At 44.3% G+C, this 27,962-nt stretch overlaps 1 protein-coding gene across 1 annotated transcript; it reads left to right on the top strand.

Annotated features, from left to right (window-relative positions):
- The first annotated feature begins 2,085 nt into the window (after positions 1–2,085).
- Positions 2,086–27,861, top strand: LOC126291918 (uncharacterized). Its single transcript, XM_049985652.1, has 2 exons — positions 2,086–2,199; positions 25,962–27,861. Exons 1-2 carry the CDS (start codon positions 2,101–2,103, stop codon positions 26,547–26,549), a joined length of 687 nt encoding a protein of 228 aa, XP_049841609.1. The 5' UTR covers positions 2,086–2,100; the 3' UTR covers positions 26,550–27,861.
- Positions 27,862–27,962: the final 101 nt, after the last annotated feature.

Raw genomic sequence — 27,962 nt, forward strand, 5'->3', positions numbered from 1 at the left:
CGACGCACGAGCGGTGGGACACAGCATCTCCGAGGTAGCGATGAAGTTGGGATTTTCCAGTACGATCATTTCACGAGTGAACCGTAAATATCAGGAATCCGGTAAAACATCAAATCTCCGAAATCGCTGTGCCCCAAAAAAAAAAAAAAATGATTCTGCCATAACGGGACCAACAACGACTGGAGAGAATAGTTCAACGTGACAGAAGTACAACCCCATGACATGTCACATGCCGTGGTCTGGAATCCCTTGGCGATACAAGAAATTTGAGCTTCTAAGTCAATGGAATGAAAAGATACGACCATTAATGTCACATATTTTGATACCCGAAACTCATCAAAAGCTATAGGATACTCTCCGTCGACCTAGAATTATGAAATTTGGCAAGAAACAAGGTTTCACAGCACTAACAAAGGAAAAAAATACGAAAAGTTGTAATTATGTAACATGAAAAAAAGTTCTTGCATTTCTCATGAGATTGTCAGTCGATCCGGCCGTCTTTTAAGACCTCTTTTTCTCAGGAACATGTGGACTTATCAAGTTGAAATTTACTTCATGCATCAAGGTCTATGGTCCGCTGGTGGTGTAATAAATGTAAGCTTGAAAGTCAAAGAAACCAAAAGATACCGCCCTCTATTCACCTAATTTTCATACTCGAAAACTCGTTCATCACAACTTATTAGGTTCTTCCCTTTGGTCTAGCATGGAGAAATTTGAGAATAAGCGAGGTTTCACAGTACAACCAAATCTGTTAATCTGTGTCTATATCGCACGAAAAAGGAATGTGGTTTGTTATCTCTCAATCTGTACGTTCTTCCATCAAATTCCCTTTTACTCAGGAACAGAAGACGTATCAAACTGAAGTTTATGTCACCTACAGATGTCTATGGTCCTTTGCTTGTGTAAAAAAGTTAACCTTCTAAGTCAGTGCAATCGAAAGATACGGTCATTTACGTAACAAATTTTGCTACTCGAATACTCACTTATTAAACAATATTGACGTACAAACATGAAATTTTACAAGACGCAAGGTTTAAAAGTATAACTAAAGGAATAAACCGGAAAATTGCCAAATTGTAAATACATCACGAGAAAAAATAATTCTTTTTGTTATTTGTTATCCTTCCTCACACTTGAAACTGAGTCATTCTCGAAAGCCTTGGAGTCCCTGGGACCGATATGTTGCCAATATCCATGTCGATAACAGAAAAAAACGTCGATATTCTCCATTTCCGGAATGTGTGAACTGTCCGTATACGTAATTAAGTTTGTACAGAACCCTGAGAGTCGTGCCCAACTTGCAGATGGGCAAATCTTTTTTTTATATAGATAATGTCTTTGTTTAGTTATATAGCCATCTGTTACGGTGTGTTGGTGGCGTAAAATAAGACTTGGGAGAAGACGGGACCGATTAAAATTTCTTTTTCTGTTTGAAACGAAATTATGTAATGAATTATCTAGTTATTGCACCAGTGTCTTCAGTTTTATCCTTGTATGAGTTTTGGCTATTAATTACGAAACAACCTGTAAAACGGATGGGCGAGGAACGTTTGCCGAATTCGGTGTACAGGTATGAGCCAGAGGGTCGCGCACAGTGACCCGAAGATCGAAAGACCGAGTTTGAAGTACGCTACAGGTTCAAAAATAGTTCAAATGGCTCTAAGCATTATGGGACTTAACATCTGAGGTCATCAGTCCCGTGCAGTTAGAACTACTTAAACCTAACTAACCTAAGGAGATCACACACATCCATACCCGAGGCACGATTCGAACCTGCGACCGCAGCAGCAGCGCGGTTACGGACTGAAGCGCCTAGAACCATTCGACCACAGCGGCCGGCACGTAACAGGTCAAAGGGCCTAATGTATGAAGATGAGGACGACGATGATTAGATTCTTGGAACGCTAGAGAGATCATTCGAGGGTCATAGAGTGGTAAGTGTTGGAGGCAGCGGACATCCTGTTTTGGCAGAGAGCGCTGGGGGTGAAAGCGGCGACGGCGTGGCTTTCTGTCGCGCACTCAGGGGTTGGACGACGCACGCCTCACGCCCCCGTTATGTCCCGTTCGCCTGCTGCCGGAGACCGAAGTGTATATATATAGATGCCCACATTGCCGGCGGGTGAGCGAATACCACAGCCAGACGGCGCTGGGACATCAGCTGACACACCGGCGAGGACACACTGCACTAGTCATTACACGGTGAGTGATCTCTACTACACTGTGTGTGCTGCCACCATTTGGCGCTGCGCGCTAAATCTGTACTGCTCTGCGGAATCTGACGATCAGTGTTCCGCACATCTGCTACGGTAATACAAATTTCTTTTTCACTCAGCAGTTGCTACAGTTACTCATCAGTTGGTTTTGCAGTTCTTGTAGTCGCCGGCTGGAGTGGCCGTGCGGTTCTAGGCGCTTCAGTCTGAAACCGCGTAACCGCTACGAACGAATGTTCGAATGCTGCCTCGGGCATGGACGTGTGTCATGTCCTCAGGTTAGTTAGGTTTAAGTAGTTCTAAGTTCTAGGGTACTGATGACCTCTGCTGTTTAGTCCCATAGTACTCAGAGCCATTTGAACCATTTTTCTCGTAGTCGCCTTGTTTGTGGACAGGCTGGTTTTTCATACAAATCCAAAAATGTTTCAGGACATTTTTGCGCCATTGTCAGCGGCTATTTATTCAGTTCTGTAAACAATAAACATGTTTAAAGTGATAGTTACTCTGACAGCGGGCCTAAAACGAGTTTTAGTCTGCTATAATAATGTTTCTGCATTATCTGGCTGTTTAGGAACCTCTGTACATTATTGGATTTTCTATCTTGTCATCTGCAGTTACATAAAGTTATTTGATTTGCGAGTTGACATATTACTTTCTCTGTAAACATAGTCTTGCTGTGTGACAATATTTCGCTACTATATTTTGCCGTTACTGACAGTTTGTTTTCAAAATTCGTTTCTCATCTCTCTTCGCATCTGTGTAGTGTTGGAGAGTGCTTCTCAACAACAGATGAGAGTTGAGGCGAGACGCGATTTTCGAAAACAAACTGTAAATAGTGGCAAAACAAAGTCGCGAAATATTTCCACACAGCAGAATTAGGCTTAGAGAGAAAGTGACCTGATAATTCCCCAACGTCTCACAACTTTTTTTTTTTTTTTTTTTTTTTTTTTTTTTTTTTTTTGGCAAATGACAAGTTATCAATATCCAATAATGTGTAGGGGGTCCTATATAACACAATAATGTTAATGAATTTTGGTAATGGCAGCTACAGGCAAAAACGGTTTTTTGGTCTAAGTTTCGTTAGAATAATTATCAGTTAAAGTTCTTTACAATTTACAGAACTGAACAAAGAGAAACCATCGACGATGGCACATAAAGAAGCTGAAACGTTTTTGCGTTTAAATGTAAAAACAGTGTTTGCGCAACGGGCGGACCTTATATCCTGTAAAGTTCCAGCAGGGACAGCAACTGAAAGAAAGGAATCTAATAAATATTTATCAACAGAAAGCGAGTGTCGTACAAAAGATTAACAATGTCGAGTTAAAGGAAGGTACCTTGGCGTCAAATACGTATTTATTTTCAGTCGTATTACCTGTCAGATATAGTGCATCTATTATCTTACACATTTCTCATCAGTCACCAAGCGCGAAAATTGACAGACGCCAGCTGATTCAGCAGTAAGTTTATGATACGATTTTGGCCAAACAGTGTGCTGAACACTGCAATGGACTGTCGACTTGTGTGCTTGGTGACTGATGAAAAATGCATATTATTATCATCATCGCCGTCATCACCTTCACTTCAAGAGGTGGACTGCAATACCTGTTCCGAAAACCATATCGCCGTTGGACGTCGGGAGGTTCTCTGTCCTGAGGGCTTGTACTTCAGGCATAGTCTAGGCAGATTCCTTTCCAAATAGTTACAACAGCTGAATTCATACCTTTTAATTTTCCTTTCCGAGTCGAAAACCCCTAGCTCTTGCCGTATTCTGTGCTTCGTAATTTTTCGCCTGTGTGCAGCCATTGAATTGTCCTGAAAAATTTCATCTCAGCTAACGTAATTTTGCTTCTGTCCTTCTTTGTAAGTTCCCACAGCTCAGTTCCATACTATACTACCGGGACCACCGTTTATTTATAAAGCTTCGTCATGGTTTCCTTTGTGGTGTTACATTTCAGATTTCTGTGAATCCTTCTACATACATGTTTAAATCCGCAAACTTTTATATCTATTTCGCGCTCCATTCTTGAGGCTATTTCACATCCAAGGTAATTAAACGTGGATAACTACTCCAGTACTTTCGCAGCTATCTCAATTTTGCATCTTATCATGTTTTTTTCCCCAGAAAAGCTAATACTTTTGATTTATTTGGAGAAGTTGTTAGTCCATATTCTTCTGATATATAATTTAAGATGTATGCCTCTTTTGTAAATTATCTTTTGTATGTTGTACAATAACAGCATCGTGTTCGCATAAGATACTACTTTATCTGTACTGCGGCGTGAGCGTTAAACCATACATAAAAAATGTTTCCATCTTAGTATGACTTCGCCTAAATTCATATTAAAAAGTTTTAGGGAGAGATAGCAACGTCCAATTCCCTCATTAGGTTTTAGTGATGCTGTTAGTCGCTTACATCTTTCAATAAACACAGTAGTGTTTCCAGTAAAACGGAAAAAATAGCTGAAGTTGGAAATTCCACTTCCGTTTACTTGATGACTAGTACGCTTTGTAACTGTTCATTTGCACTTTGTTATACATATATGTTTATTAACTTGACATGGTCCTTATATTTTGGCAAATACCGTTTTGACTATCTGGACGATTGGAAATGGGTCCCGATCCGAAACTAATCATCAAGTAAATAAAAGTGAAATTTGCCACCTTGGCTGTTTTTCAGTTGTATTGATTAACACAAGTTGCTGCTCTGCAATTACTCTAGCATACTGGAAATTCCACTGCTTTTACTAGATTATCTGGTAAACCTCTTCTCATAAAGATTTCCCAGAGCACAATTAAAGCTGTCAAATACCGTCTGTTCTACGCTGACCACATTGTGTTGTATGCCCTTCTCATTGATACTTATTATTCTGTGGTGTATTTTTTAGGCACTGTCCCTATAATTTTCACGTCCACTCTGGTCATTTTTGTACACAGGAATGATCTTCGCATTTAGCGAATTCTCAGGTACCCTTCCTTATCTCCAGCACACATGTAAAACAATATACTTTATTACAAATTTTAATGGTCTTAATCACAACACAATGTACAGGTAATAACAATTGTAAGATAATCGATTTCAGTTGACCAGCAATCATTCTCAAACCATGCTTGCACTATAATAGTATACTACTAACCGCCATAGACTCGACACCGAGCGAGGTGGCGCAGTGGTTAGCTCACTGCAAGACGACGATTCAAACCCGCGTCCGGCCATCCTGATTTAGGTTTTCCGTGATTTCCCTGAATCGCTTCAGGCGAATGCCGGGATGGTTCCTTCGAAAGAGCACGGCCCACTTCGATCCCCATCCTTCCCTAATCCGATGGGATCGATGTCCTTACTGTTTTGTCCGCTCCCCCAAATTAACCGACCAACCAACAGAATCGTTACTAAGCGCAATTTGTCAGCATTTAAAGGCTGGTCTGATGATGACAGCTCATAAAATAAGTCCCATACGGTGTAGTTGTAGTTTACTGCGTTGCGCTGCGTTCAAGACAGTTCAAATTTACCATTAACCCCCTCGCCCTTTAAAGAATGGAGCTCCGAAGTATAAAACACCTTCAAACCTCTGATTGCTTCACAACTAAGTTAATGTGTTAAATGTTTGGGTTTCAGCATGTGAGCGAGAAAAAGGTTAGAAAAGGTTTGAAATTATGTTTTAATTTAGTTTAGTGAAATAATGAGCTGAAGTGTAAACCTTGCACTGACTTAGCCATTTACTAATATAAGTAATAAAGAATACAGGTCGCTTTGTCTTCCTCACCTCAGCAAGTCAGGTCCTACGTTTTACATACAAGATTCATATGTATGTGATGGATGCTGTAACTGAAACAATTATGTGCACTCTAAGACAAATAAAAAGACGCACAATAAAGGAATTATCCGAATGAGGCGGAAATCAGTACATGTGACATTCATATGCAGACCAGCATATGATTACAGTTTCTGAAAAATTTGATGATTTATTCAAGAGAAACAGCCTCACAAATTGAGCATGTCAGTTACACGTTGGTGTAGCTCCGGCCCTTATGCAAGCAGTTATTCGGCTTGAGCATTGATTGGATTAGATGTGACATGTCTCCCTGAGGCACATCGTACGAAATTGGACAGTAAGACTCCCAAGCTGATTGGAGTCCCCACCCATAATGCGGAAAGTCGACGATAATCTACTCCCCGTTTTATTGCCCTCCATTGCAAGATGTCTGGGCTTTCGTACCAGCCACGCAGTGCCTGCCGCATACGGCGAGAGTTTTTCCTGCTTGTCTTCTGGTCCGCCAAACCCCACCTTCGCCAGCAACATCGTCGCATCTTCCCGCAACTGAGACCGTCTGGAACATTATGGGTAGGATCCTCCAGATAGCTCAGGCTTTTGAAGATCTAACGCGCTACTTGGGCAGAACTTTGCACGATATCCATTAGGAGGACATCCAGTTAGTCAGTGCCAATCCATGTGGACTAGAGATAGATCATCTCATTATTGACTTGCTCAATTTGTGAAGCTCTTTTTCTCGAATGAATCATTAAATTTTTCTGACATTGTAATCACGTATTTGTCTGTACACGTAAATCACATCTACTTATTCCGTTCCATTCTGATAATTCTTTCATACTGTGTCATTTTTGTTGGGTGTATTTGATGCCAAAAACATGCCTTTAAGCTAATGCTGCGTAAAGCCTGGATTGGAAGACACTCGCTTACACGACACTGGTTGTCTGTACATAAACACTCACTTCAACAACTTTTTGTGGTCCCATGAGGACGTTCTGTACAGAGTCTAGTGAAGATCGACAGCGCAGTTTATAGGAGATACTTTATGTTAACTGGCATATATGGTAACAAAGAAAGTTCGTGAATTCGAACGCTCAGAACCACAGAAAGTGTGCTTAGAGTGCAAATCGGTCACTAAAAATATGTAACCATTCGCTTGCGAAAGGCGGTTATTGTTTGCTAGCTGCTATTGTCTTGGGGAGGGGGGGGGGTCTACTGCCGTGTGATTCGTGATCATGCCCTAAGGTTTGTACTCTGGTAGATGAATGTTATTCAAACAAGGATTTTACAGCTAAGATATTGCCCCAGAAGGCAACATAGTATTGCCAACCGCTTGCTGCGTACTTCTTTAGTCACGAAAAGATCTACATAGGAACTATCGTTGATTTTGTGGCACACAATGTAAAAAAACCACAAGTAAAATTACACTCATCCTCATTTTATCATCAGATTTCACTATGAGTTGTACGACCAACTTTCTGCGCCGCAGTACATGTTACAATATGCTTAGCAAATGGCACTGACATACCAGTATCATCGTTTGATAATGCAATTAGTTTGATATTTAACAGTTTCATCGCAAAAGTTGCGTTGAACATGAAAAAGTGGCTTCAGTCGGTTGTGCTTACTTTCTGTTCCACTTTGCTTTGACCACTTCGTTTAAATTCCACATCAGGACTTTGAGGAATCAATAACTGTGCAACATTATCGGGTCCGCAGTAAAACTTGGTTATTGAGATAGCACAATTATTTTAAAAACAGGGAGATCGAGTAATAAGTCATGGCGTTGAAAGATGTGTATTTTTGGTCCTTGTGCTTCTTCTTTCTTCTATTTCGGTGTTCTACGTATCAAGTGAAGTAAGTAACTTCATGATGTTTTCTTTCCTGATTTTCAGTTTTTCCAGTATTTCTGCATTCTTTTCTGTGACCTGTTCTTCTTTCAACTCTCCACACTTTGATGCGCTTTCTGGCCCTTTCCTGAAAAACCCCCAACCTTCCTAATCTTGTTTCGAAATGTTGGCCTACCTAGAATATCTACCTATATAAAGTTAATTTCTCCTTTGTCCTTTTTCAACTTCCCTGAACCAACTGATTTTATTCTGGTATTTTTTTGGAATGGTCGCATACTTTTTTTTTAGACAGAATTTCCGGGTTCATTCGAAACAAGAGACAATAAACGAAATTCGCCTTTTCCTAAGAGCATCAGATAGTCTGTCAGTTTGGCTGTGGATTTCTTCATTTCTGCTTTATAATAGTGTTGTAGTGCTGATTTTTTTTTCTATTGAGTGATTTATTGTAAACGTCATTCGTTAATTGATAAGCCAATTGCATTTTACTGAGCTCTGTTCTTGTTATCTACTTTATGCAAACCGTTTTGCTGTATTATTCCCCATAAGTGCTTAAATTTATTCAGTTTATTGAATCTACAGTATCCTGTGCCTAGGAATTCTGAATAATTTGTAATGTTCGTAACGAACTGTGTTTCTCGAGAGAAATTTGCAATCCAGTCTTTTCCACTGTCTCTTTCAACAGACTGATTTTCTCCTGTATCGATCTTTTCGGAAAATATTGCTTAACCATCTGCAAAGGATAGACAGTTGAGCTTGAGGTTTGCGTTTTCACAGCCAGACTGATTTCTTGTGTTCCTTTTTCTTGACTAAGATTACATTCCGCTATTAACCTTTCCAAAACGCAGATGGAGAGTCATGGAGACAGGCCTTCATCTCCCTTCCACCTGTTTTATTTTCAAATCGTTTCTAAATTCTTCTGCAGAATTTTGTTTTGCACTTTGTTTCAATCAATGTTCCTGTAAATGTTTCCATTTTTTTTTCTGTGTCGGAACCGTTTTGGTCTTATTATACTAGCTGAGGACCCGCCATTGCCCAGGTATATACGAGGGTTGCAACTTTAATAGTGGCAACTATTTATTTGCAGCTCGTACAAAATAAATACGTGTTTCAAAGTTTCACTGACCTTCAAAGTAGTCACCAGCGTTGTGTATAAACCTTCGCCAACGATGTGGAAGTCGTAGGATACTCTTAACAGTGCCAGTTGTCTTGACAGTTCGAGCGGCGAATTTGTAGAAGTTCTGAAGTGAATGGTGTAAAGTGTTTCCTTCAGTTTAGAATTCGAATTGAACTCACAAGGGCTTAAGTCAGGGGGCACAGTAGGTTCTATAGCACTCAGTAGCCCCATCAGTCAAACAAATCAGTAACAGCTTGCACTGTACGTACTTGAGCATTGTCCTGCAGAAAGTGCCATCACTTCTGCCTCTAAGCTGGTCGTAGATTGTGTTGCTTCCGTGTGACCCTTATTCCTGGCTCTGCGTTCTCCGTCTACGTTTTTCTTAATGTGTTTAGTATTGACAGATATAATCTTATGATTATGCGTCTCTATTCTGTATTAGTTTTATTCTGTGACATGGCCAACTTTTGGCCCTCAAAATAATTTAATTTTTGTTTTGAAGAAGATGCCATTATTGGCATCGAAACCTAAGTAAACTAAAAATTTTACCTTGCAACTGAAGGCTGAGTTTCTTATTGTCTGACCCCTGATACGTCAATATAAGACTCCGACAGGTGACACGTACGTAAGCATCCTGTTGGATCACCTGCGTCCGTTCATATCCATTGTGCATTCCGACTGACCTGGGCAATTCCAGCAGGACAATGCGACACCCCACACATCCAGAACTGCTACAGAGTGGCTCTGGGAACGCTCTTCTGTGTTTAAATGCTTCCTCTGGCCACCAAACTCCCCAGACATGTACATCATTGAGCAAATTTGGGATGCTGTTCAGAAGAGGTCTCCACCCCCTCGTACTCTTACGTATTTATGGTCAGCCTTGCAGCATTCATGGTGTCAGCACTACTTCAGACATTAGTCATACCATGTCGTGTTGCGGCACTTCTGGGTGTTCGTTAGGGTCCTACACGATATTAGGCAGGTGTACCAGTTTCTTTGGCTCTTCAGTGTAGGAGCGCGTCTCTCAATTGGTTATACGGGATGCAGAATATAAGTGTAAAAACGAGCCACTGTGGTGTAGAGGAAGTGGAGAAGGAGAAATTGATAGAGAACACTTGTGGTCCGTGAGGGCGGGGAACACCCTCGAACTGGTCTACAACAAACTACTGAAGCTACAGCGCACGCGAGTCGCACGAGATTTTCAGTTCCTCTTGCTCTCCCCGCGCAAACCATTGGTCCTAATGAAAAAATAATATAACCATTTTAGTTGGAAATTTACTGTAGTTTACTTTAGTAACAGCACACGTTTTCGCTAAAGGCAGTGATTATCGGATTACGGAAAAAAAATAGAAAATGCACAAAAGTGACCTTCAAACGCACCTCCAGCCCCACAGTCACTGTCAGCGCTCAGGCTGTTCACGGCATTCTCTTCTACCACTGTACACGCGAGTCATTTTCCATATCTGACGTTTCTTGTCTTTATTGACTGGGCTGTTATGCCACCGGCTTGGTGCTGCAGTTACAAAACCATTAAAAGTTAATTTATGGATGTTCATCTTATTGCACGATTACGAGGGATTTGAGCTGATGGTATACAGGAGAAAAAATACCACCACAGCTGGCATCTTCAGAATGTCTTTATTCTATCATACGAGTAGTTTGGTCGGTACACTACCATCATACTCAGGCTCCACCACTGCCAAAAGAGTACCTGACTTTTTAGGCGCATTTACTGTGGTGTCCTTGTTACTAGTACACGTGGGCTGGCTTTCATCAGGAGTCTACACTCGACACCGTGATGTCTCCAATGCGAAACTGGTCGCGTATAGAACCCGAGGTATGAGCACAGGAAAATCCCATTTTATGCGCTGCATTTTGGAAAGTATTAGGTACGCACGCTCTTGTAAGCAACAGGTCGAACATTATCATTTAGAAGACAGTCATGTTGTGAAAACCTATGTGTTGAAAACATCTGTCTGAGATTAAATGGCAACGCTTTTGAACTGGGATTTGAGACCATAGTGACAAGGTGTCATCAGACCTTTTAATCGCGGATTTTAATGAGCCTTATGTCTGTTGCAGAGGGACACGTTATCAGTACGTCTACATCTACATACATACTCCGCAATCCACCATACGGTGCGTGGCTGAGGGTACCTCGCACCACAACTAGCATTTTCTCACCCTGTTCCACTCCCAAAGAGAACGAGGGAAAAATGACTGCCTGTATGCCTCTGTACGAGCCCTAATCTCTCTTAACTTATCTTTGTGGTCTTTCCGCGATATATAAGTTGGCGGCGGTAAAATTGAACTGCAGTCAGCTTCAAATGCTGGTTCTCTAAATTTCCTCAGTAGCGATTCACGAAAAGAACGCCTCCTTTCCTCTAGAGACTCCCACTCGAGTTCCTGAAGCATTTCCGTAACAATCGTGTGATAATCAAACCTACCAGTAACAAATCTAGCAGCCCGCCTCTGAATTGCTTCTATGTCCTCCCTGAATCCGACCTGATAGGGATCCCAAACGCTCGAGCAGTACTCGAGAATAGGTCGTATTAGTGTTTTATAAGCGGTCTCCTTTATAGACGAACCACATCTTCCCAAAATTCTACCAATGAACTAAAGACGACTGTCCGCCTTCCTCTCAACTGCCATTACGTGCTTGTCCCACTTCATATCGCTCTCCAACGTTACGCCCAAATATTTAATCGACGTGTCAAGCGCTACAGTACTAATGGAGTATTCAAACATCACGGGATTCTTTTTCCTATTCATCTGCATTAATTTGCATTTATCTATATTTAGAGTTAGCTGCCATTCTTTACACCAATCACAAATCATGTCCAAGTCATCTCTCATCCTCCTACTGTCACTCGACGACGACACCTTCCCGTACACCACAGCATCATCAGAAAACAGCTGCACATTGCTATCCACCCTATCCAAAAGATCATTCTTGTACATAGAAAACAACAGCTGACCTACCACACTTCCCTGGGGCACTTAAAGAAGTCTTCGAGCCACTTACATATTTGGGAACCAATCCCATATGCTCGTACCTTAGTTAGGAGTCTGCAGTGGGGCACCGAGTCAAACGCTTTCCGGAAGCCAAGAAATATGGCATCCGTCTGATACCCTTCATCCATGGATCGCAAGGTATGCGAAAAAAGGGCGAGTTGCGTTTCGCAGGAGCGATGCTTTCTAAAGCCGTGCTGATGCATGGAGAGCAACTTCTCTGTATCAAGGAAATTCATTTTATTCGAACTGACAATATGTTCGAGAATCCTGCAACAAACCGATGTTAAGGATATTGGTCTGTAATTTTGAGGATCCGCACTTCTACCCTTCTTATATACAGGCGTCACCTGCGCTTTTTTTTCATTCGCTTGGTACTTTACGCTAGGCAAGAGATTCGCGATAAATGCAAGCTACGTAAGGATCCAATGCAGTAGAGTTCTCTCTGTAAAACCGAATTGGAATCCTATCAGGAACTAGAGATTTATTTATTTTCAACCCATTCAGCTGCTTCACAACCCCAGGTATTTTTATCACTATATCCTCCATACGGGAATCGGTACGAGACTCAGTACGTGGCCAGCGGCTTTTCATGCGACGGCCGCTGATTTCCGAGATAATGGATGTTGAAATTTTATACGTACTTGTATCCATAACCTCAAAACTGTTTCGAGCAGGCGAACGTACTGCAGGGACTAAGGTTTATGACTAGATGCAGGTGGTAAGCGGGTCAATACCCGCCCACATCCTTCTTTTAAAATTTCGTAGTTTATAGTATCATTAAATAGTATATGTCACCGAAAATTGATCAAAAATAATTTTCGTCCCAGTACTTTCATTAACAGATCAATGTATAGAGTTTCCTTTCTTTAAAGGTGTATTCCACTTCTTGCTCGTAGTTAAAATTCCAAATACACTCCTGGAAATAGAAAAAAGAACACATTGACACCGGTGTGTCAGACCCACAATACTTGCTCCGGACACTGCGAGAGGGCTGTACAAGCAATGATCACACGCACGGCACAGCGGACACACCACGAACCGCGGTGTTGGCCGTCGAATGGCGCTAGCTGCGCAGCATTTGTGCACCGCCGCCGTCAGTGTCAGCCAGTTTGCCGTGGCATACGGAGCTCCATCGCAGTCTTTAACACTGGTAGCATGCCGCGACAGCGTGGACGTGAACCGTATGTGCAGTTGACGGACTTTGAGCGAGGGCGTATAGTGGGCATGCGGGAGGCCCGGTGGACCTACCGCCGAATTGCTCAACACGTGGGGCGTGAGGTCTCCACAGTACATCGATGTTGTCGCCAGTGGTAGGCGGAAGGTGCACGTGACCGTCGACCTGGGACCGGACCGCAGCGACGCACGGATGCACGCCAAGGCCGTAGGATCCTACCCAGTGCCGTAGGGGACCGCACCGCCACTTCCCAAAAAATCAGGGACACTGTTGCTCCTCGGGTATCGGCGAGGACCATTCGCAACCGTCTCCATGAAGCTGGGCTACGGTCCCGCACACCGTTAGGCCGCCTTCCGCTCACGCCCCAACATCATGCAGCCCGCCTCCAGTAGTGTCCCGACAGGCGTGAATGGAGGGACGAATGGAGACGTGTCGTCTTCAGCGATGAGAGTCGCTTCTGCCTTGGTGCCAATGATGGTCGTATGCGTGTTTGGCGCCGTGCAGGTGAGCGCCACAATCAGGACTGCATACGACCGAGGCACGCAGGGCCAACACCCGGCATCATGGTGTGGGGAGCGATCTCCTACACTGGCCGTACACCTCTGGTGATCGTCGAGGGGACACTGAATAGTGCACGGTACATCCAAATCGTCATCGAACCCATCGTTCTACCATTCCTAGACCGGCAAGGGAACTTGCTGTTCCAACAGGACAATGCACGTCCGCATGTATCCCGTGCCACCCAACGTGCTCTAGAAGGTGTAAGTTAACTACCCTGGCCAGCAAGATCTCCGGATCTGTCCCCCATTGAGCATGTTTGGGACTGGATGAAGCGTCGTCTCACGCGGTCTGCACGTCCAGCACGAACGCTGGTGCAGCTTAGGCGCCAGGTGGAAATGGCATGGCAAGCCGTTCCACAGGACTACATCCAGCATCTCTACGATCGTCTCCATGGGAGAATAGCAGCCTGCATTGCTGCGATAGGTGGATATACACTGTACTAGTGCCGACATTGTGCATGCTCTGTTGCCTGTGTCTATGTGCCTGTGGTTCTGTCAGTGTGATCATGTGATGTATCTGACCCCAGGAATGTGTCAATAAAGTTTCCCCTTCCTGGGACAATGAATTCACGGTGTTCTTATTTCAATTTCCCGGAGTGTATTTGGACAACTGCAAAGAGTTCAAACGATGGACGAAGTATTAGAAGCTGCGGAAGGATTCTAGATGCAGACAAAAGTACTCGTCCCTGATTTGGACGTCGATTATGTAATTAACACCGATCAAACCGGTTGCCAGTACCAACCGCCGTACAACAGATACGTACCGGAGCGAAGTACTAAAACAGATTTGAACAAGATTAGTCATACCTTCACAGCAATCATAATTGCAGCAGGAAAGATATTCCATTACGTTCTGTTATGTACGGAAGAACCATCAGGAAAAATTTGGGCTGATTGCTCAAAAAAGAGTTGACGACTCGACTCGTGAATTAAAAAATGTGATTGTGACCTGCAAGAAATAAGGGAAGTTTATGATACTACTGCTCGAAGGGTTTCTAAAACTTGTTATCTCTCCGCAGGTGGGGGCAATAGAAATATTCATTGTTGATTAGTATCGAGTGCTGACTAATCAGACAGTTTACGATCAGATCTTTGTAGACGGAAGACAAGCAGGAACCTGAACAGTAAAAAATTGTCACGACCAAATGTACTTCACTTTGTGAATGCCTCGATATTAATTTTTGTAGGCAGGTTTAAATTTTCAAGAAAGAAACTGAAAAAGAGAAATCGGGAAGGTTTCATTAAATTCTATTCTTTAATGCTGCAGGAATTCAGTGCACATGCTTTCACAGGAATGATGAAATAATTGTGGTTCACATCGAATTTGATCGAAGAAAGAACAATCTTTTTCAGTTTAAAACAGCGTTTTGCGGTATCACTACTGAAAAAAAATCCGTGTGCCTGGAAGACAGCAGCTTTCATTAAGTGTGCGTGGTGCTCTACGCCTGGTTCTGGGACATACAGCATTCCGAGTTCTGTTGCAGCACAGCAAACAATAAAAACCATAGTAAGAAAGACGACTACGTAATCTACTCTGTAACAAACGCAATACACGTTTGAAGAAAGTGTGCCGTTGCGACTGATTTATTCGTGAAATTACTATGGAAAAACGATTATTTTTCATAGTTTTGAATGACTTGTCCTATTTAATGATATTGTGTACGACAAATATGGAAACTAAGTACATACGCCGGGTTTCAACCCGCACCGCCAGCATAGGAGACCCTACGCATTTGAGAGTGTTTTGCAATGTTCGACAACGATCTGGGATGTTCCGAGATGTTTCTGAACATTCCGCAATCTTTCCGAATGTTCCAGACTATTCCAGAACATTCTAGAACATTGTGCAACATTGCGGAAGATTCTGGAAAGTTGTGGAACGCTCTAGAATGCTGCAGAATGTTCTCGAATCCAATCGAATGTTCTGAAACGTTCTAGAAATTTCTGGAGGGTGAAACTTCCCAGCCATTATATCGTCAAAAGCGTTGCCATCGTGTTAAAACCGAAATGTTCTTCATGGACGGGGGGGGATAGAGGGCTACCACACCACATACATCCCTTGATCGTACCGGGACTCGGTTTTGAGTTTTAGCTGCACGCATATTGTAACTTGCTGGTACACCTGCCTAAATATTGTGTAGGGCACCCGCAAGCAGGCAGAAGTGCCGCAGCGCGACGTGGCATGGACTCGATTAATGTCTGAACTAGTGCTGGAAGGAATTGACACAATAGGTCCTGCAGGGCTGTCCATAAATCCGTAAGAGTCCTAGGGGGTGGAGGTCTCTTCTGAACAGCACGTTGCAAGGCATCACATGTATGCTCAGTAATGTTCATATCTGGGGAGTTTTGTAGCCAGCGGAAGTGTTTAAACTCAGAAGAGTGTTCCTCGAGCCACTCTCTAGCAATTCTGGGTGTGTGAGGTGTCGCATTGTCCTGCTGAAATTGCCCAGGTCAGTCGGAATGCACAATGGACACGAATGGATGCAGGTTATCAGACAGGATGCTTACGTACGTGTCACCCGTCAGAGTCGTATCTAGATGTATCACGGGCCCCATATCACAACATAAGCTTATAATGTAAAATCCTGAGAATGGCAAAAACAAGCAAAACCCGTTCTTTAGGTATAACTTTCGTAGATCAGTTGTCACTCAAAATATGTTCACATTTCGCAGATTTTAGTAATAAAACCAACTGATAATGGCACGGACGTGCTGAAACATGTTTGGGTGACATGAAGCAACAGTGTTTTGTGTAACAGGTGGACCTTGGAATATATTTCTCTTCCTCTATGCCTGGTGTTGTATTGTGACGTAGCCAGGCATCATGTTTCCTTAGCCACGCAGAATTGGATACGCACCTATTGAGTTACATTCATCCAAATACTCATCCTCCTGAAGGTGAGTGAGACCGAACTGCTTGGAATTGTTGCATACATTCTTGAGGCCGAAAATCTTCTGTCCACAAATCAGCACTGTGCAAAGCTCAGCTTACGCTTTTCTCACAGGATGTCCTGCGACCCATGGCTGAAGGCCCACAGGCAGAGTCCATATCCCTAGATTTCCGGAAAAGTACTTCACACGATGTCCCACTGCAGTCTCCTAATCAACGTACGAGAAGGCGGAATAGGTTCCCAGATACTAGTATGTAAGTGGCTCGAAGGCTTCTTATGTAGTAGAACTCTGTACGTTGACTTCAACTGGGAGTGTCGATCAGAGACAAGGGTATCGTCATAAGTTCCCCAGAGAAATGTGATAGAACCGCTCTTATTATCCACATATATAAACTAGCGAAGCCACCAATGCTTCGCAGTTGCTGAATATGTATGGCAATGTGATATACAGTCTAAAATCCTCCCCCCACCCCCCCACTTTCTCTCTGTCCATTCACTACTCCCCCCTTTTTGTTCATCTCCTCCTCCTCCCCCTCTCTCTATGTATAATCTCTCTCAGTCCTTCTGTGTTCATCTTCTCTTCCCCCTTCTCTGTGGCCATACCACCCCAGCCGGCCGGTGTGGACGAGCGGTTCTAGGCGTTACAGCCTGGAACCGCGCGACCGTTACGGTCTCAGGTACGAATCCTGCCTCGGGCATGGATGTGTGTGATGTCCTTAGGTTAGTTAGGTTTAAGTAGTTTTAAGTCCTAGGCGACCGATGAGTCCCATTATGCTCAGAGCCATTTGAACCATACCACCCCCTTTGGTACTCTTACTCCTCTGCCTTATATTGGCTTTGTACACTGTTAATGCAAACGAAACCTTGGCCGGGTGCTGAAATCGGATGAAAAGAATTAATAAAGCGGTTGGCGTCATTAGTATACAGGGTATGAGAGAGTCCTCTTCAGCTTCCGGTTTGCATAGTTTTAATCTGTGCATGGGTAGGTCTGCAAAGTTTAGGATGATTCACATTTCGCAGTAGTATTCTAATTGGCGGATAAACCATAAATATAACTTTCGTGTTTTCTGTAAAACCGACAGTGAGGAAAAACAAAAAACAATTTTGTTTGAAAATATGTGTGATGAGAGAGAATGTGTATGACAGAGAGAAATTGTGTAATGGTTTACGTGCTCTGCTTTCTTAGTTGCAGCTGGCTACGAGAAAGTGAAACCACATGTTTTCACACCACAGCAATTTTCTTTCCTCGCAATTGGCTATAACAGAAAACCTATACATGGCTTTTTAAAAAATATATAGGGTATGCCTGTTTGAATGTTTATTAGGAAATCGTATAAAAATGGGAAGTAAATTGTTCGTCTAAAAGCCTATGTCCGCCCGAAAACTCATAGAGTATTATCTAAAATTTTGAATAGGTGAAGAACTTTGGTTTATTGGAATAATTTTAGGAAAGTGTGGTTCATCTGTAAAGGAGACGGCTTACAGAAGACTAGTGCGATTCATTCTTGAGTACTGCTCGAGTGTTTGGATCCAAACCAGATTAAGGGAAGACAACGAAAGATTTGAGAATCAGGCTGGTTACTCGTAAGTTCGATCAACAGGCAGATATGTTAGCAGGGATACCTCGTTAAAACATATGACAATTCCTGAAGAGAAGGCGCCGATGTTTTCGAGGAAAACTATTGAGAAAATTTAGAGAATGGGCACTTGAAGCTGGCTACAAAATGGTTCAAATGGCTCTGAGCACTATGGGACTCAACTGCTGTGGTCATCAGTCCCCTAGAACTTAGAACTACTTAAACCTAACTAACCTAAGGACATTACACACATCCATGCCCGAGGCAGGATTCGAACCTGCGACCGTAGCAGTCGCACGGTTCTGGACTGCGCGCCCAGAACCGCAAGACCACCGCGGCCGGCAAGATGGCTACAGAATGATCACTCCTTCCAATGTACGTTTCACGAACTGACCACGAAGATAAGCTGAGAGAGATTAGGGGTGAAATGACGGTGTATAGGAGGCCGTTGTTCCGCCGCTCCATGCTAGAGTCGAAAATGATGGAAAATGACTAGCAGTGGTGCCAGATGCCATCTGCCACACGCCATCTGTGGCTTACCGAGTGTGTACGTACAGGGTGGCAATTACTGAACTACACTCATGCTCATAAATTAAGGATAATGGCAGAATGTGGTGCCACACAACGTGACACTACACAAAACTGGCGCTAATAGCATAGACACATAGGGAACACACACGACATAGATTTGTAAGTCCACGGTATTGGTGAATCGTTGAGAAAACCGTCCCGAAACACAAGTGCTACAAAATGCCACTGTACCCCGTTATCAAAATGGGATATGATCACCATGGACACGTACACAGGCCGCACAACGGCTTGGCATACTCCGGATCAAGTGTTCGAGCATCTGCTCGGGTAGAGCCTCCCATTCTTGCATCAATGCCTGTCGGAGATCCTGAAGGGTCTTAGAGGTTTGAAGACGTGCAGCGATAGGTCGACCGAGAGCATCCAAGACGTGCTCGATGGGTTTAGGTTCTGAAGAACAGGTAGGCCACTCCATTCACCTGCTATCTTCTGTTTCAAAGTACTCCCCCACGATGGCAGGTCGGTGGGGCCGTGTGTAATCATCCATGAGGAGGAAGGTGTGACCCACTGCGTCCCCGTAAAAACGGACGTACCGATACACCTGACATGTTACAGTTCCTCTGTCAAAGACATGAAGGGGTGTACGTGCACCAATCATAATTCAACCCCACACCATCAAACCACGACATCCATACAGATCTCTTTCAAGGACATAAAGGAGTTTGTATCTGGTTTCTAGTTCACGCCAGATGAAAACCCGTCGAGAATCAGTGTTCAGACTATACCTGGACTCGTCTGTGAACGTAACTTGGGACCACCGTTCCAATGACCATGTACTGTGTTCTTCACACCAGGCTTTACGGGCTCTCCTGTGACCAGGGGTCAGTGGAATGCACCTTGCAGGTGTGCGGGCGAATAACCCGTGTCCGTTCAGTCGTCTGTAGACTGTGTGTCTGGAGAGAACAGTTCCAGTGGATGCGGTAATGTCCCAGCAAGTACGCCGTGGCCGTCTGCGGGCACCGATGGTGAGGTGTCAGTCTTCTTGTCGTGTTGTAAACTCTGGACGTCCCGCACTGTAGCCCCTGGACACGTTTCCTGTCTGCTGGAATCGTTGTCATAATATTGAGATCATACGTTGTGGCACACGGAGGGCCTGCACCTGCTGTGACCAGCCTCCAGTCGCACTAGTATTCTACCCCTCATAAAGTCATCAATATGTGTTCTTTGAGCCGTTTTCAACACACAGTCACCATTACCACGTCTGAAAACGTCTGCACACTTGCTCGCTTCATCGTACTCTGACATGCACCAACACACCTCTGCGTAAGTTGACTGCTGCCAGCGCCACCGTGCGACGGCCGCAGGTCAAATGCACCGCATGGTCATACACCGAGGTGATGTAAACCCGAAAACCGCCCACGAGAGTGTTTTTTCACCATATATCAGCATTATCTTTAATTTATGAACATGAGCGTGTATGAAGAAAAAAAACATAAATTAGTTACAAACTACTGCGTTCACACACTTTATTCAACATGTAAACGTCACTACAGATATCCAGATTTAGATTATGACATGTTCGATATGTGTGCCTTCATTGGCGATGATGTGGAGCAGACGAATAGCGAAATTCTGCGTGACTCGCTGAAGTGTCGGAACATCGATGCTGTCCATGACCTCCTGAATGGCTCTTTTCAGCTCAGAAATGTTTTTAGGGCTATTGCTGTACACCTTGTCTTTAATACAGTCACATGTGTTCAGATCCGGAGAGTACGGCGACCAATGGAGGCTCATGCCAGTGACCCCTGGGCACCAGCTCAGAAATGTTTTTGGGGCTATTGCTGTACACCTTGTCTTTAATACAGTCACATGTGTTCAGATCCGGAGGGTACGGCGACCAATGGAGGCTGATGCCAGTGACCCCTGGGCACCAGCTCAGAAATGTTTTTGGGGCTATTGCTGTACACCTTGTCTTTAATACAGTCACATGTGTTCAGATCCGGAGGGTACGGCGACCAATGGAGGCACATGCCAGTGACCCCTGGGCACCAGCTCAGAAATGTTTTTAGGGCTATTGATGTACACCTCGTCTTTAATACAGTCACATGTGTTCAGATCCGGAGGGTACGGCGACCAATGGAGGCTCATGCCAGTGACCCCTGAGCACCAGCTCAGAAATGTTTTTGGGGCTATTGCTGTACACCTTGTCTTTAATACAGTCACATGTGTTCAGATCCGGAGGGTACGGCGACCAATGGAGGCTGATGCCAGTGACCCCTGGGCACCAGCTCAGAAATGTTTTTGGGGCTATTGCTGTACACCTTGTCTTTAATACAGTCACATGTGTTCAGATCCGGAGGGTACGGCGACCAATGGAGGCTCATGCCAGTGACCCCTGGGCACCAGCTCAGAAATGTTTTTGGGGCTATTGCTGTACACCTTGTCTTTAATACAGTCACATGTGTTCAGATCCGGAGGGTACGGCGACCAATGGAGGCTGATGCCAGTGAGCCCTGGGCACCAGCTCAGAAATGTTTTTGGGGCTATTGCTGTACACCTTGTCTTTAATACAGTCACATGTGTTCAGATCCGGAGGGTACGGCGACCAATGGAGGCTGATGCCAGTGACCCCTGGGCACCCCAGAGCCAGAATGCGTCCCCATAGTGCTCCTACAGGACATCAGACACTCTCCTGCTTCGACGGGGCCGAGCTCCGTATTGCATGAACCACATCTTGTCGAAACCAGCGTCACTTTGGATAATGGGGATGAAATTATCTTCCAGAACTGATGGCGCTCGATCTTCCATCATAATCGAGTCTTCAACATGAGGTGCCAAATATGAGGTAGCCAAGGAGGTGGAAACGTGGGTTCTACTACGCCAACACTGTTTCGTAGCTACAACAGGAAAACACAATTAGCGGGAGTTCAAAATAAGAAAGTATTTATTACTTCACTTTGCTGTAGTCCATGATCAGTTGGTTGAGAATTATAGGAGACGTCACTAGGGTAAGCGTCTGTAGAATGACATAGTTTACAACTCACGAAGCTTGCAGTGACGAATTAATCTCTCGTAATCTTGAATGTCGAATCGGGTGAATTTGAAGACTAACTGGGTACGAACTGCACACAGGCACAACTGCACTACTCTCCTGCTGCACATGGAGTGGCCTAGCGGCGAGCATAAGTACTGCGAGGTACTGTGAAACCCAGCTCGCGCTATTGGTCCACGAGACACAGAGGGCCATAGACACGGGTTCACAGGTAGATTCCGTGTTTCTTGACTTCCGCAAGGCGTTAGGTACAGTTCCCCACATTCGTTTAATGAACAAAGCAAGAGCATATGGACTATCAGACCAATTGTGTGGTTGGATTGAAGAGTTCCTAGATAACAGAACGCAGCATGTCATTCTCAATGGAGAGAAGTCTTCCGAAGTAAGAGTGATTTCAGGTGTACCGCAGAGGAGTGTCTTAGGACCGTTGCTATTCACAATATACATAAATGACCTGGTGGATGGCATCGGAAGTTCACTGAGGCTTTTTACAGATGATGCTGTGGTGTATCGAGAGGTTGTAACAATGGAAAATTGTACTGAAATGCAGGAGGATCTGCAGCGAATTGTCGCATGGTGCACGGAATGGCAATTGAATCTCAATGTAGACAAGTGTAATGTGCTGCGAATACATAGAAAGATAGATCCCTTATCATTTAGCTACAAAATAGGTCAGCAACTGGAAGCAGTAAATTCCATTAATTATCTGGGAGTGATTTAAAATGGAATGATCATATAAAGTTGATTATCGGTAAAGCAGATGCCAGACTGACATTCATTGGAAGAATCCTAAGGAAATGCAATACGAAAACAAAGGAAATAGGTTACAGTGCGTTTGTTCGCCCACTGCTTGAATACTGCTCAGCAGTGTGGGATCCCTACCAGATATGGTTGATAGAAGAGATAGAGAAGATCCAACGGAGAGCAGCGCGCTTCGTTACAGGATCATTTAGTAATCGCGAAAGCGTTACGGAGATGATAGATAAACTCCAGTGGAAGACTTTGCAGGAGAGACGCTCAGTAGCTCGGTACGGGCTTTTGTTGAAGTTTCGACAACATAGCTTCACCGAGGAGCAAGCAGTATATTGGTCCCTCCTAGGAGCGAAGAAACCATGAGAATAAAATCACAGAGATTAGAGCCCACACCGAGGCATACCGGCAATCCTTCTTTCCACGAACAATACGAGACTGGAATAGAAGGGAGAACCGATAGAGGTACTCAGGGTACCCTCCGCCACACACCGTCAGGTGGCTTGTGGAGTATGGCTCTAGATGTAGACTGGCTGTGTACTATTTCGCTAACACAGCCGTTCTTCTGTTCCGTGTATTGGGAGTCTCGCATGTGGCGGATCGATCTCTCAGGCGGCGTTGTGATCGTATGACTGATGACATCACAAGAACCTTCACGTACCGTTCGGTAGCCACCCTACCATCGAGGAATATCGCACCGATTATTCCGTGACCGGACAATGCACGCCACACAGTCATCCATCGAGGGTGAAGAAACTCCTCTATTGCGAAATGCGGATTCTCAGTCACCAAAATGCGCCAATTTTGCATATTGACGAACCCATGTTGAAAGTTAGCTTCTTCGCTAAACCAAACCATACAGCGCATACTAATCCCCAACAAACCCCATGTCCAACTGACCAGTTTGAACGTTCTAACACAAACCATTCAGAACTTATCTACATCTACATTTACATGATTGCTCTGCAATTCACATTTAAGTGCTTGGCAGAGGGCTCATCGAACCACAATCATACTATCCCTCTACCATTCCACTCCCGAACAGCGCGCGGGAAAAACGAACACCTAAACCTTTCTGTTCGAGCTCTGATTACTCTTATTTTATTTTGCTGATCATTCCTACCTCTGTAGGTTGGGCTCAACAAAATATTTTCGCATTCGGAAGAGAAAGTTGGTGACTGAAATTTCGTAAATAGATCTCGCCGCGACGAAAAACGTCTTTGCTTTAATGACTTCCATCCCAACTTGCGTATCATATGTGACACACTCTCTTTACTATTACGTGATAATACAAAACGAGTTGCCCTTCTTTGCACTCTTTCGATGTCCTCCGTCAATCCAACCTGGTAAGGATCCCACACCGCGCAGCAATATTCTAACAGAGGACGAACGAGTGTAGTGTAAGCTGTCTCTTTAGTGGACTTGTGTATCTTCTAAGTGTCCTGCCCATGAAACGCAACCTTTGGCTCGCCTTCCCCACAATACTACCTATGTAGTCTTTCAAACTGATGTTGTTCGTAATTTTAACACCCAGGTACTATGATGAATTTACAGCCTTGCGAATTGTACCATTTATCGAGTAATCGAATTCCTCGTTATTTAGCGTCAACTGCCTCCTGCCACACCATACAGCAATCTTTTTTAAATAGCTTTGCAACTGATACTGGTCTTCGGATGACCTTACTAGACTGTAAATTACAGCATCATCTGCGAACAACCTAACATAACTGCTCAGATTGTCACCCAGGTCATTTATAAAGATCAGGAACAGCAGAGGTCCCGGGACGCTTCCCTGGGGAACACCTGATATCACTTCAGTTTTATTCGATGATTTGCCGTCTATTACTACGAACTGCGACCTTCCTGACAGAAAATCACGAATCCAGTCGTACAACTGAGACGATACCCTATAGGCCCGCAGCTTTATTAGTAGTCATTTGTGAGGAACGGTGTCAAAAGCTTTCCGGAAATCCAGAAATACGGAATCAACTTGAGATCCCCTGTCGATAGCGGCCATTACTTCGTGCGAATAAAGAGGTAGCTGCGTTGCACAAGAGCGATGTTTTCTGAAACCATGCTGATTACGTACCAATAGATCGTTCCCTTCGAGGTGATTCATAATGTTTGAATACAGTATATGCTCCAAAACCCTACTGCAAACCGACGTCAATGATATAGGTCTGTAGTTCGATGGATTACTCCTACTACCCTTCTTAAACACTGGTGCGACCTGCGCAATTTTGCAATCTGTAGGTACAAATCTACCGGTGAGCGAGCGGTTGTATATGATCGCTAAGTAGGGAGCTATTGTATCAGCGTAATCTCAAAGGAACCTAATAGGTATACAATCTGGACCTGAAGACTTGTCCGTGTCAAGCGATTTGAGTTGCTTCGCAACCCCTAAGGTGTCTACTTCTAAGAAACTCATGCTAGCAGATGTTCGTGTTTCAAATTCTAGAATATTCCATTCGTCTTCCGTGGTGAAGGAATTTCGGAAAACTGCGTTCAATAACTCCGCTTTAGCGGCACAGTCATCGGTAACTGTACCATCGGCACTGCGCAGCGAAGGTACGGAGTGCGTCTTGCCGCTTGTGTACTTTACATACGACCAGAATTTCTTCGGATTTTCTACCAGATTTCGAGACAATGTTTCGTTGTGGAACCTATTAAAGGCATCTCGCATTGAAGTCCGTGCCAAATTTCGCGCGTCTGTAAATTTTAGCCAATCTTCAGGATTTCGCGTTCTTCTGAACTTTGCATGCTTTTTCCGTTGCCTCAGCAACAGCGTTCGGACCTCTGGGGGATCAGTTCCATCTCTTACCAATTTATGAGGTATGAATCTCTCAATTGCTGTTGCTGCTATGAATTTGAGCCACATCTCGTTCTGAAGGAATGGAGATTGTCTCTTAGGAAAACTTCTAGTGACACTTTATCCGCTTTTTTACATAAAATTATTTTGGGTTTGTTTCTGGTGGATTTGGAAGAAACGGTATTGAGCCTAGGTACAACGACCTTGTTATCATTAATCCCTGTATCAGTCATGATGCTCTCTATTAGCTCTGGATTGTTTGTGGCTAAGAGGTCAAGTGTGTTTTCGCAACGATTTACAATTCGCGTGGGTTGGTGGACTAACTGCTCGAAATAATTTTTGATGATATTATTTCCAATAATTGTCAGCCTGTAGATGTAGATGTATTGTGACTGACTGCCACTGACTCGCCTTAGCCATCTAACTGGAGTGTTTGTTGTGAAGGTTAAAAAATGGTTCAAATGGCTCTGAGCACTATGGGACTTAACATCTATGATCATCAGTCCCCTAGAACTTAGAACTACTTAAACCTAACTAACATAAGGACATCACACAACACCCAGCCATCACGAGGCAGAGAAAATCCTTGACCCCGCCGGTAATCGAACCGGGAAATCCGTGTTGTGAAGGCACCATTGCAGCAAGTGGTGTGTGTGTGTTGCAGATGAGGCGAGTGTCGCTATGGCTGCTGGTTTTGGGGGTGGGCGTTCTGGGGGCGGTGGCCGAGGGGCCGGTGCCGTACCCCGGCGTGCCGCTGCCGCCGCCCTCGGTGGACCCCGGGGCGCCCTACACGCACTACGCGCCCGCCGACCCCGGCTTCACCTTCCAGACCGGCTACGAGGGCTTCCTGGTGCCGGTGGAGCAGCAGCTGCACTCGCTGCTGCCGCCCGGGCCCTGGAGCGCCTTCACCTCCGTCTTCCTGCACTTCCTGCCCAAGTTCGGGCTCAAGCTGATCGGCACGGTCGGCCTGTGGCTGCTGGGCTTCTCGCTGGTGGTGCTCCTGGGCGGCGGCTTCACCGTCGCCGTCTGCACCTTCACGCCGCTCTGCACGCTCACCTTCCTGGGGTTCCCCTTTGGCAGGGCGCAGGTGCGCGAGTCCGTGAGGGCCTTCCTCGAGGACGACCGCCTCACCCAGGCGGCCGCCTTCGTCACCGAGGCCCTCGACAAGTACGCCAAGATGAACGCCAAGGCGGGGAAGTCCCTCGGCGAGAAGGCCAACGCCCTCGACAAAGAAGACAAAAAGAAAGCGTGAGACACGCGTAACCCTCCTCTTCACTGTGTTCCAACACGGTACAGCAATGGCAGCCACACCTCCAATTCGTACACGTCTCCGCTCGTGACGACAGGATTACATGTCCAGTCCACCATCCTTCCATACAGCACAGCACTTTATCAGACCCCTTCGAATTGTGGCATAGTACTCTGGGGAGACCTGAACTTCTGTCACGATACGTGGATGCAGAGTCATCTGGTCATCTTCAGGTGTACATCATGGAAGTACGGCGAGCTCATCCACTTAGGATACCACTGGCACATATCTGGTGTACTGCTGTTTATCAGTCTCCATCATATTTTCCACTTCCTCATTTGAGGCAGTTCCTCACTGAACTGTCGACCTAAGATTATAATTACGTGATCAAATGTCTAGCCCAACATCTTCCCACGTATCACTACATAACGTCAAGTTACTACAACATTTGATGCAGTATGACAGTCTTACCATGTATGTTCTCGTTTCTGCAGCAACTTCTTGCTACAAGCACTTTCAGGAGTGCAGCCGTTACCAATAGCCCTCCTGCTATTCTGGTATTTCCCCTCCGAACCGTACAGCTATCCTCTGGGACAACTGTAAGAGAATTGCCCCATTCTTCCCTCCCATTTTATAAAGTAGTAGATCGCATGACAGTGGTGGCTGAAGAGATACCATTGAGGAGGCAGAGATTCACACTGCTCGCCTATCCTCTACCTTGGACATCATTGATATGCCTTCTCGGTGAGGGCACTACATTGCCATTCAGATCTAACTGCTGTAGATTGGATAGCGCGTCGTCCTCCTGTCCAGCAAATTTATTTCAAGATAACCATTCGACACAGTATAAAATGGTGATCTAAAAACTTAAACGTGATTAGGTTAGGCAAAAACAAATTATTTTACCGTTATATTTCCTGAATATTACCTCTACCTATCAGTGGTGAAAGGTATCACTGTTTCCGAGACAAGAAAGACAATGATGTCTATGAAGATGTTGTATAATCGAAAAAACACACTAGCTGTCAAACGTGTTTTACAGTAATTGTGACACTGAAGTACCTGGCTCAAGTCAGAGATTATGCAACTATGCTGTAGGAGATAGTATTATGGGAGTGCATGCGTACCGCTTGTCACCAAAGAGATATTCTAAAATGATCCTTGTACGTAATTTATGTCTCATAATTGCTTGTATATAATAATCATTTACATTATTTATGTATTTATTTAATATTTATAGCAGCCAGTAAATGTAAATAAAATTGACTACCATGGTTATGTCCAATAAAAGTGCACTGTTTCCCATTTCCATTCATTATTTTTTGTTTCCATATAGCATAAAGTATGCCACATCATACTATATACTCGCTCAAATGTTGATGGAAAGATATAATTTAAATACATCAGATATTATCT

Source organism: Schistocerca gregaria, chromosome 9 (genome assembly GCF_023897955.1).
Source record: "Schistocerca gregaria isolate iqSchGreg1 chromosome 9, iqSchGreg1.2, whole genome shotgun sequence".
In the NCBI taxonomy this organism is placed as follows: Eukaryota; Metazoa; Arthropoda; class Insecta; order Orthoptera; family Acrididae; genus Schistocerca; species Schistocerca gregaria.

Coding starts and splice junctions, on each gene's coding strand:
- LOC126291918 (XM_049985652.1), top strand. CDS start 2,101: ATGCCCACATTGCCGGCGGGTGAGCGAATACCACAGCCAGACGGCGCT. Junction 2,200..25,961: donor ACTGCACTAGTCATTACACG/GTGAGTGATCTC, acceptor TGTGTGTTGCAG/ATGAGGCGAGTGTCGCTATG.